Genomic DNA, 11,485 nt, shown 5'->3' on the forward strand with positions numbered 1-11,485 from the left:
GATTAAGTTAATTTTATTTAAAAGTAGTTTTCCAAAACTGCTGCAATGACCTATATGGAAACTCAGCTACGGGGATTTGAGGAAGTCATTTAACAATGATAACAAAATTGGGATTTTAACAGTGAGGATAAATGAATGTTTGTTTGTTTGTTCTTTATATTGTAATGTTTTTTATTTGTTATAAAAAAAATTTTGTTTGTTATAAATTTGGGAAATTAATAAAAAAAATGGGGGGGGGGAGAATAGATATACAGTGGTGCCTCGCAAGACAAAATTAATCCGTTCCATGAGTCTCTTCGTCTTGTGGTTTTTTCGTCTTGCGAAGCACAGGTATTAGCGGCTTACCGGCTATTAGCGGCTTAGTGGCTTAGCGGCTATTAACGGCTTAGCGGCCTTAAGAAAAAGGAAACAAACTCGCAAGAACTCGCAAGACGTTTCGTCTTGCGAAGCAATCCCATAGGGAAATTCGTCTTGCGGAACGACTCAAAAAACGGAAAACTCTTTCGTCTAGCGAGTTTTTCGTCTTGCGAGGCATTCATCTTGCGGGGCACCACTGTAGTATTTCTTCCCCCACCTCCTCCCTCCATTTATTGACTTAGTGTGGGTCCCGCTCAGGGCCAGATTTAGATGAAGAAAGGCCCTAGGCTACGGCACGTGAGGCCCCTCTCAGTACCCCACCCTCATGACTAGAAGAAAATAGAAGAGTGTTATAGACAACTCTATTACTTCTTCACTCTTGAGAGATAGGAGGAACGTACTGTGGAAAGAATTGATGGAGCCTCAAAAACTGGAAAACTTTACTGGAAGTTGATATAGTAGGAGGCATTAGAAAAAAAGGCAAAGGACCCCTGGATGGTTAAGTCCAGTCAAAGGCAACTATGGGGTTGTGGTGCTCATCTCGCTTTCAGGCCAAGGGAGCTGGCGTTTGTCCACAGAGTTTTCCAGGCCATGTGGCCAGCAGGACTAAACCGCTTCTGGCACAACGGGACACCGTGACGGAAACCAAAGCACACGGAAATGCCATTTACCTTCCCACTGCAGTGATACCCATTTATCTACTTGCACTGGTGTGCTTTTGAACTGCTAGGTTGGCAGGAGCTGGGACAGAGGAACGGGAGCTCACCCCATCGCAGGGGATTCGAACCACCAACCTTCCGATCGGCAAGCCCAAGAGTCCCAGTGGTTTAGACCACAGCGCCACCCGCGTCAGTAGGAGGCATAGAACTAATTCGAGACACGTCTCCCTGAAAAAATCAAACTAGATTTGAGGCGACACCAGTATTGGGAGCCGTTTCAAGATTTCCATCATATATGCAACACACATACATGCATGCAGTGGAGATTTAAAACCAGGGTTTTTCTTTTCTGCGATGGGCTGCCTTGCCAGGCCGACAAGCCCCCTCTGCCCCTCACTTCCCTCTACAGTACCTGCAGACCACTGGAACCACAACTGGTCTCCTCTGCTCAATCCACCCAAGCCTGTCTCTGTATTAACTCTCTGAGGGTTTGAGAACCATATTTGCCCTCACTTGCTTTAGCTGGCTGGTCAAAGCCTTCCCTGGGGTGTGGCTGCTGCTACAGGCTGGTGGCTTTTACAGACCCTCCAAGTGTCCCTATTTTCCAGGCACATCCCTAATTCGGAGAAGCCGTCTCGGTTTCTGATTTGATCCCACAATGCCCCACTTTTCCTTAGGATGTCTCTATTTTCATTGGAGAGATGTTGGAGGGTATGGAGTTATCCAAACCCTGAGCTGTCTGAAGACAATCCTGTATAGGGAAGGTGGTTTTTTTTAAGTTTAATGTTTTATTATGTTTTCATATATGTTGGAAGCTGCCCAGAGTGGCTGGGGCAACCCAATCAGATGGGTAGGGTATAAATAGTAAAATTATCATTATGGAATGGGACATCCCTATTCTCACTGGAGAAATGTTGGAGGGCCTGCTTTTAGAAGCCACAGGCGACCATTACAAGACATTTGTACTGACAGTAAACACAGAACGAAAGTAATATCTGGAAGCATTTAATGCGCCTTGTTTTCATCAAGGTAAACCACATTCTTTGTTATTTTAATTCCAGTAAAACCAAACCAAATACAAACAGCCAACAAGAGTACAAGTCCCTGCCCTCTGAGGACAAAGGGCAGCAATGAGGGAGGGAGGCAAGGAGCCGACTCACTGCTCTATTAGTGGGGAGGACATTCACTGTGTTCACCTCAGCTATGGCAGGATGGATGCTTGGTGGCCCAGCAGAAAAAGGATAAAACCCGCATGGGGGGAGGGAAAACCTAAAACCAGTGGGCCGGTCCCTTTCCCCTAAAGCAGCCTTTTTTCTAAACAAGCAGAAAGGCAGATCAGATAGGTGTGGAGACCCCTTGTCCCACTGGCTACCAATTGTACAGGAAGGCAGTGAGAGACTGCTGACGAAGGCATGCCAGAGCACTGCCAGAGCCAGTCTTCCTGAGCAAGGCGATGGTGCAGGGAATGGATGGGGGCAAGGCAGAGGGGGAGGTCAGCACCCTCTCTTTAATCCACCTCCTCCATGTGTGAGGCATCCTCGTCTCCTTCCAGAGGGGGAATATCTTCAGAGACAGCGGCACTAGGCTCTTCAGCAGCAACCTCATCTTCCTCAATCCCGAGCCCCAGCTTGATCATCCTAGAGATATGCTTGGAGTGAGTCTGTGGATCCTCCTTAGAAGCCAGAGGAAAGCAGTGCTGTCTCCAAGAGCAGCACCACAAGGTCCTTGAGGGCCTGATCATTCTTGTCTGCCTCGGCCTTCTGACGCAGTGTCTCTACAATGGGGTGGTAAGGACTGGTCTCCAGGTGCTTCTTGGCCATCATGTAGCCCATGGTGGAGTTGTTTCGCAAGGCCTGGGCCTTCATGATACGTTCCATGTTGGCGGTCCAGCCATAGGTACAGCAGGGCGAGGAGACCAGCCTGTTTGAGACCGTCACCTTGTCAACTTTCTTCTCCAGGATTTCCTTCAGGAGTTTGCAAAGGTTCTCAAACTTGGCTTTGCTTTCCTCCATCTTCTTCTTCTCGTCCTCATCCTCTGGCAGCTCCAGCCCTTCTTTGGTGACGGACACCAAGGTCTTGCCATCAAATTCCTTCAGCTGCTGGACGCTATACTCCTCAATGGGCTCTGTCATGTACACCACCTCAAAACCACGTTTCCTCACTCACTCCACAAAGGCAGAGTTAGCCTCCTGCTCCTTGCTCTCACCTGTGATGGAGGAGATGCTTTTCTGGTTTTCCTTCTACGGGATACATATTTGGAGAGGGAATTCATCTCGGCGCCGGAGTGGGAAGTGTGGTACCGCAACAGTTCTGACAGGCGTTTCCTGTTGGTAGAGTCCTCATGGATCCCCAGCTTGAGATTTTTGAAGAAGGGCTCGTAGAACTTCTTGTAGTTTTCTTTGTCCTCCGCCAGCTCTGCAAAAAGCTCCAGGCATTTCTTGACGATGTTCTTGCGAATCACTTTGAGAATCTTGCTTTGTTGCAGCATCTCACGGGAGATGTTCAGGGGCAGATCCTCGGAGTCCACTACACCCCGGATGAAGTTCAGGGACTCTGGGATGAGTTCATCACAGCTGTCCATAATGAAGACACGCCTCACATACAGCTTGATGTTGTTCTTCTTGTTCTCAAAGAGGTCAAACTGGGCCCGGCGTGTGATGAAGAGAAGTGCCTGGAATTCCAACTGCCCCTCCACAGAGAAGTGCTGAACAGCCAGATGGTCTTCCCAATCATTAGTCAAGCTCTTGTAGAACTCGCCATACTCCTCCTGAGTGATGTCATCAGGGTTTCGGGTCCAGATAGGCTTGGTCTTGTTCAGTTCCTCCTGGTCGATGTACTTTTCCTTGATCTTCTTGGTCTTCTTCTTGCTCTTGCCACCTTCCTCCTCTTCATCTGAGCCCACATCTTCAATCTTGGGCTTCTCCTCCTCATCCTTGGGGGCTGCCTCTTCATCCTCCTTCTCCACTTTTTCCTCTTCCGCCTCATCGTCGCTGATTTCCTTCTCACGCTCCTTCTCCAGATAGAGGGTGATAGGGTAGCCGATGAACTGGGAGTGCTTCTTCACCACTTCCTTGATGCGACGTTCCTCCAGGTATTCAGTCTGATCTTCCTTCAGGTGCAAGATCACTTTGGTACCACGGCCAACGGGTTCGCCATGGTCAGTTTTGACAGTGAAGGAGCCGCCTGCAGATGACTCCCAGGCATACTCTTCATCATCGTTGTGCTTGGTGGTAACCACAATCTTCTCAGCCACAAGGTAAGCAGAGTAAAAGCCCACACCGAACTGTCCAATCATGGAGATGTCTGCACCAGCCTGAAAGGCTTCCATGAAGGCTTTGGTGCCAGACTTCACAATGGTGCCCAGATTGTTGATAAGGTCTGCCATTGTCATGCCAATACCACCAATGTCCACCAAGGTGAGGGTGCGATCATGGGGATTGGGAATGATATCTATCTTCAGCTCTTTCCAGCTTTGAGGGATCTGTCAGACTCTCATAGCGGATCTTGTCCAGTGCATCAGAGGCGTTGGAAATAATCTTCCGCATAAAGATTTCCTTGTTGGAGTAAAAGGTGTTGATTATCAGGGACATAAGCTGGGCAGTCTCTGCCTGGAAGGTGTGTATCAAAACAACTGCTGTACAACTACTGTTTAGATGGTTTACTTGAACCCACAGGCACACAGGTAAGAAACATTTTCATGAACAGAAGGATGGAGGATGTGTGCATTATACGAAACCAAGTTTGTGTTCAACCAAAAGATGAGGATCTCCCATTCCTTCACTCTGTGCCGAGTCGTTCAGAATATCCTCAAAACCAATGCAGTCACAGTTGCCTTTCCAGATATCCAGGGACAAGTTAGCACTAGGAAGGAAAGGAAAACGCTGGAGCTGCTTCACTGCTTGGAATTCCATCTGCAGCTTCAGTGGTGCCTGCAGCCCCGGAATATTTCTCAGAGTAGAAAAAATAATCTTATCTTGATTTAGCAACAACAACAAAGTTATCCGGTGTGTCCAAAGGATGAACAGGGAAAAGTTCGCTCTTCACATTTGTAAAGCCTCTATTTATCACATCACAGCTTTCAAATGCTTCAGCAGCTGACAAATCAGAAACCGGAATACAGTCCTTCAGCTGAGATCCAAACGCTCTGGAATTCGCCTCAACCTGTGTTTTTTTTATAAAAAAAAGAAGGGGAGAAAGGACAGTGGTCAAGGACAATGAGCATAAACACGTACGCTCAACTTGTAGGGTGTTCTCCCTGCCCCATGCAAAGGTTCCCTTCCTCTTACCTGGTCTTTTGGGGGGAGGCTTGGGCAGCAGCCACAGCGGTGCACGGTCGAGATCCTGCAAGAAAGAAGGGATGTTTGAAGCACTGCTTCTTGGGCTTGAATCCTGTTGGCTGCTTTCACAGTGGCATCTGGGTGGCCCCCGGGAGAAGAGGAGGCTGGACCAGACGGGCCCTTGGCCTGATCCTGCAGGCCCTTCTGGTGTGTTTCCTAGGGCCCCCCTCCTCCCCCCTGTCCCATTACCTCAGGGGCGAGAGGCCGTCGTCTGGGCTCCAGTCCCTCCCGGAGGAATGCGGCGGTTCCACGGCTGATCTTCTCCCTCGCTGCAAAACAAACAGAGACATCAGAAGGCTCCTGTCTCCCAGCCACACTAGCCCCAGTCTGGGGCAGGAGGGTGGGGGACCTGGGAAGGGGCATTTCCACTTACCTGATCTTATCAGGCCTCCCCACTTCTCCACCGTACGGGCGTCCGACCGGCCTAGCACAGAAGCAACAGCCAAAGTCTCCTCCCTCACCTGAGAAGCTGTTTTAATGGGAGGAAACTTTGGCTGCTGCTTCTGTGCCAAACCGGGCCGGGATGGAGCCATGCCCGTACGGAGGGGGGGCAGTGGGGACGCGCCGCGAGGGACGACAGCCGGGAACCGCCGGGCTGCTGTTCTGTTCTTCACTCCGGGAGCCGGATCTGGAGCCTCATCCCTGGAGGCGTGGCCCTGTGGAAGAAGAAGGACATCACATGAGAATGGAAGCCACAGGTGGGAGAGTGTTTCTAGGGCTCCCAAAAGATGTCTCACAAGGTCCCTTCATTCCCTCTGCCCTCGTACCTGATGTTCGCCACGCCTCTTCAGGGACTTGGCCAGAACAAAATACGTGTTCGGGAAAGGCTCCCACACTGCAAAGAAAAGAGAAACATGAGCCTGGCTCCCTGCCATTCTAGCCCCAGTCTGGGGCAGGAGGGTGGGGGACAAGGGAAGGAAGCATTCCTAAAATATGGGGCACTCAGTTGGCATTTCCACTTACCTGAGCTGGGAGCCTTTCCCGCTTTGTTCTGGCCGGCCTCTCGCCTAAGGAAGAAACAAGCTCAGTTAGTATGATTGGGGGAGACAGGGAGAGTTCTGGGATTGATCTCCACCAGAGCCAGATTATTCAATGGACAGAGTAGGCCTATGGGCCAGGCAACAACGGATCATAATAAGTACTGTTTGTTTTGCCTATTAATTATTGTTGGTTGCTAAAATCAAAAACGTATCAGGATATGATTTGCAAGGAGCCCAGGGATATTTTGACTGCCTAAGGGTCTCCACAGGTTTTAATCTGGAACTGGGCCCAACCAAGGGCCAACTTTGGGCTCTCAAATGTCAAGGGCGCCCTGTAGGCAGAGCCGTAGCTGGGTGATCTTGCGCCCCTGGAGAACCGTCCAGATCACGCCCCCTAGCCACGGTCAAATGAGCTCTTCTTTCTGCCTCTCCTCCAACCCTCCACCCATTCAATTCACCCTCTATCAAAAATCTTTTCTTATGAGGCAATAGCCCAGTGTGAGCACACCGGCCGTGCCATCCTCAGACTGCCCCACCCTTGCCACAGAAGGGCACAGCATACCTGCAGATGTTGGTTTGGGACGTGGCACCGCTGGGCTGCTGCTTGGCCGGAGCCCTGACCGGCACTTCCAAACCACGGCCCTGCAAAGGAAGAAGGACATTTTACTCTCCTGCCATAGGCATCCACTCTCCCCCCAGCCACATCAGGGGGCGGCCAGCCAGCGGAGGGACCTAGGGGGCAGGTGGGAGGGTGAAGGCCGCTCCCTGCAAGGCCCTTTCCACCTGGCCTGGGGGGCGAGGCCCAGACCCACCAGCCAGCCCTACTGAAGAGGCTCCTCCTGAGGCCAGAGGAACATCGCCCAGCTAGTGTTTTATTGATTTATTATGCTGTAAACCGCTTTGAGATTTTTATTAAAAATATAAAGCGGTATAGAAATATAAATAAATTAATATGTGGGAAACGAATTCCCCAAGGAATTAACATACCACAATTTCCAATGATATGTGTTTCTGCTGCTGCCTTCCTTTCTGAGAACCTGTGAGACAGAAAGGAAAATAAAAACAGAGGAAGTTACCAACCAGTAATTCACAACAGAAAATATCCTGCCCACTGCCAGCCCTGGCTGGGCTCCAAACTCCAACCGTCTCCTTCCAGCCAGATGCACTGACCCCTTGCAATTCTGCCTGGGCTGGAGAAAGGGAAGAGAGAGAGATGTTTTGCTCTCTGTCCCTCAGGACATGGATATGAGAGCCACACCATGCAGCCCTCTCAATATCTCAAGGGCCGTCACAGGGAGGAGGGAGGAAGCTTGTTTTCTCCTACTCCAGAGGCCCTTAGGACCTGATGCCGTGGATTCAAGTTACAAGAAAGGGGATTCGAACTCAGCTTCAGGAAGAACTTTCTGCCAGCAAGAGCTGTTTGACAGTGGGAAGAAATCCCTCAGTGGGCAGTAGACTCTCCTTCCTTGAAGGTTTTTCAGCAGAGGTGGGATGGCCTTCTGCCATGGATGCTTTAGCTGAGATTCCTGCATTGCAGGGGGTTGGTCTAGATGACCCTCAGGGTCCCTCCCAATTCTACAATTCTATAATCCTATGGGGTCCCAGGTTCTCACCTTTGCGAAGCTCACTCATTGCGGAGCAGTAGAGCAGGGTCAGGTTTGGAAAGCAGTACAGCAGACTTGAAAGCAACTCTCCTTCCTTGAGAGTCTGAATGTTGGTGGGGAGGCGGTTGAGAGTTGGTTGAGAGTGGCGGGTTCTAGAAGTGGGGGGGAGGGAAGGGATGGCTTCTGATTGGCTGCAGGAGCTTCCTGCACTCAGAAGGAAGCCATGTCAGATGTTGGGCTTCTAAAGAACGTTCCCAAACCGGACACTCACTTATAATTATTTTATTTGTTGAATTTATATTGCACCCTTTCTCCCGAAGGAGGCTAGAATTACATGAGATGTGGGTCTGTTCTTGGCAGTTTCCCATAGATATGACACAGCTGAGGCGCAACTGCGAACACTGTGTGAATAAAAACCACTGACTTAAAAGTGCCAAAACTTTCCTGCTTCTTTAGATGTGTGTCAGCAATGCAGACAGTAGTGGCTAGATTTCTGATTCTGTTGGATTGCTGCTAGATTCTGGCTTCCTCACACGTAAATGTGGCAGACACAACTAAAGAACAAATACTGTTGCTCCCATCATGCCTACTTGAACCCATCAACCCTTACATCCGTGCCCTGTTTTGCATGCTTAAATAGTTCAATAAATAAACTCAAACAACAACAACAACTGTGGAGCTGTGAAATATTCACTCTCTGTGTTTTGCTCCTTTATTGTTAGTTATTCCCCTTGCAGAAGAAGAGGAGGGTGGGCTCTTTGTCTCCCTGCCCATCCCTTTCCCCACAGAAGCAGCCTTCCGCTTTCCTTTCACTTGGCTGAATCAGGCCCCACAGGTTTAATCAGATGTGCACCCAAGGGCCAGTTCTGACTATCTGTACTATCTGCACCCGGTTTACCGTACGGCCCTCTAAGGAGGCCTTTCCCATCCACTGTCCTCTTTTCCAAAGAGCGTTGTTGGTAGCGATGGCCTTGGCTATCCCTGCCAATGAGCCGTTGATAGTATGTCCACCGCTTAGGAGTCCCAACGAAAGCAGAGCAGAAGGGGTGCTGCTGCTGCTATGGAGCTTGTGGCAGAGCTTGGGCTCTTAACTCTTCCTTTAGCATCACAGGATTGTGGAGGGACCACAAGGACAATCCGTCCGCCTGCAATGCAGGAATCTGTCGGCCAAAGTGGGGCTTCAACCCACGACCCTGAGGTTAAGAGTCAAGCTCTTCTGGCTGAGCCATGATTGGTGGTCAGCATTTAATCTCGGCCTCTCTGGCAGTGAGGAGCATTGCACCCCTTTGCCACATTTGGGGGGTGTTTTTGGAAGAAGCTGGAGGCCACCACTGTATACTCTCCCATATTACATATTTAAGGTTACATGTTATCTTTATCATCCCCATTCTATAAATCAGAGCTTCCTAATCTTAAACACAATACAGTGCATAGCTGTCAAGTGTCCCTTATTTGAAGGGACAGTCCCTTATTCCAGCGCCATGTCCCGCTGCTGTCCCTTATTGATGGATGTCCCTTAAATGATGTCCCTTAAATTTCAAAGGAAGCAGCTCCTTTCCCTCCCTCCCTGCCGGCCAGGGAGGAGACAGGCTCCAACTGTGTTGCTTGGCTGTGTTGCTCACCCAATAAGAAGTCTAAGAACGACTGGAGGGGTGGAGCTTGCATGCCTTGTGTGTGGCTAGTTAATGCAAGCTGAGGAGGTTTTTGAATGCTGGACGCCATTTTGTTGCACATGCTGCTGCAAACTTTGCAGTGCAAAGCCAGGCCGGGGAGCCATCTTAAGTTGAGGCTGCATAGGCCTTGTGGTGCATGTGATTCAGATTCTATTCAGTTGAACCTCTCTCTGGTTACAAAGTTTGTTGGCCAGTGTTCTCGAAGCTACCAGCATGAGTTTGACCAGCCTGCAGGAGGACAGGAAGACTGGAGTGCCTGGAACAGGTGAGGCTGCAGGTCCTGTATTTTGGCTGCTGGTCCCTTATTTTCAAGGCTGCTGGTCCCTTATTTTCAAATCTGTAAATTGACAGCTATGATACAGTGGTACCTCAGGTTAAGTACTTAATTCGTTCCGGAGGTCTGTTCTTAACCTGAAACTGTTCTGAAGCACCACTTTGGCTAATGGGGCCTCCTGCTGCTGTTGCGCCGCTGCTGCGCGATTTCTGTTCTCACCCTGAAGCAAAGTTCTTAACCTGAAGCAATATGCCAGTGTGCTGTAGTGGTTAAGAGCGGTAGTCTCGTAATCTGGGGAACCGGGTTCGATTCCCCGCTCCTCCACATGCAGCTGCTGGGTGACCTTGGGCCAGTCACACTTCTTTGAAGTCTCTCAGCCCCACTCACCTCACAGAGTGTTTGTTGTGGGGGGAGGAAGGAAAAGGAGAATGTTAGCCACTTTGAGACCCCTGAAGGGGAGTGAAAGGCGGGATATCAAATCCAAACTCTTCTTCTTCTTCTTCTAACCCGAGGTACCACTGTAAATGCTTTTAAATATATTTAAATAAATAAATATGTGGCATAAATGCTACAGAAAACTCTTTTGGCTTTTAGCATTTAGGTGAAGTTTGTGAGTTGTTTTTTTATAGCTGTGTTCAGTATTCCCTGTCTGTCTGTGGTAGCACTGTGTTGTGTTGTGAATACACTGCACAGAGTCCAGGACTGTATTATCATAGGCAGTCAGCTCCACAATTATGGTTTTTTTTCTGGCAGTTATTATTCATCGTTTCCAACTGCTTCAGCAGCCGCCAGCCAGCAAGCAATACAACAACCTAGATTTGCGGCAGACAATTTTATTCTCTACTCACTGTAAAAAAATATACCGGTATACTACTATTATTGCCACCCAAACCTTGTGGGCATATTAGCCAGCCTTCTGACTGATGCCAAAATTGGGGTTCAACTTTTGCTGCTCATCTCTGCACGGAACTCTGAGACTCCTAAGTCCATGATGCAATGGAATCATAACTCTGCTACATGCATGTGCCCAGGGCCAGATTTAGATTTGATGAGGCCCTAAGCTCCTGAAGGTAATGGGGCCCTTTATATGTCCAGCTGTCCTTTGTCAACAACAAATTGTCGCTGTTTTTTGTATTGAATATATGCTATATGGTGATTTATGGACCTAATAGGTATCTAAAGCCATTTGCACACAACAAAATATGTATTTAATCAAAGTAATTGTTGAACTGAAATACAATTAAGAAGTATATAGCTGTGGGTTAAACCACAGAGCCTAGGCCTTGCCGATCAGAAGGTCGGCAGTTTGAATCCCCGCAACAGGGTGAGCTCCCGTTGCTCGGTCCCTGCTCCTGCCAACCTAGCAGTTCGAAAGCACGTCAAAGTGCAAGTAGATGAATAGGTACCGCTCCGGCGAGAAGGTAAACGGCGTTTCCATGCGCTGCTCTGGTTCGCCAGAAGTGGCTTAGTCATGCTGGCCACATGACCCGGAAGCTGTAGGCGGCTCCCTTGGCCAATAAAGCGAGATGAGCACCGCAACCCCAGAGTCGGTCACGACTGGACGTAATGGTCAGGGGTCCCTTTACCTTTATATTAATACT

General features: G+C 49.3%; 1 protein-coding gene and 1 pseudogene across 2 annotated transcripts; both read right to left on the reverse strand.

Moving 5' to 3' along the window:
- Positions 1 to 2,005: 2,005 nt before the first annotated feature.
- On the reverse strand, positions 2,006 to 4,708 carry LOC310662473 (heat shock protein HSP 90-beta-like; annotated as a pseudogene). The gene has a single exon. The product of its transcript is annotated as a heat shock protein HSP 90-beta-like (transcript).
- Positions 3,854 to 7,965, reverse strand: LOC310662474 (uncharacterized protein; the record flags this gene model as incomplete). Its single annotated transcript, XM_083409407.1, has 9 exons — positions 3,854 to 5,177; positions 5,303 to 5,357; positions 5,543 to 5,622; positions 5,727 to 6,009; positions 6,121 to 6,188; positions 6,317 to 6,360; positions 6,896 to 6,975; positions 7,321 to 7,610; positions 7,947 to 7,965. The coding sequence occupies 9 exons, from the start codon at positions 7,963 to 7,965 to the stop codon at positions 5,173 to 5,175; spliced, it is 924 nt and encodes a 307-aa protein (XP_083265533.1). The 3' UTR covers positions 3,854 to 5,172.
- Positions 7,966 to 11,485: the final 3,520 nt, after the last annotated feature.

This window comes from Podarcis tiliguerta (genome assembly GCF_965153285.1).
Source record: "Podarcis tiliguerta genome assembly, chromosome: 13".
NCBI classification, from domain to species: Eukaryota; Metazoa; Chordata; class Lepidosauria; order Squamata; family Lacertidae; genus Podarcis; species Podarcis tiliguerta.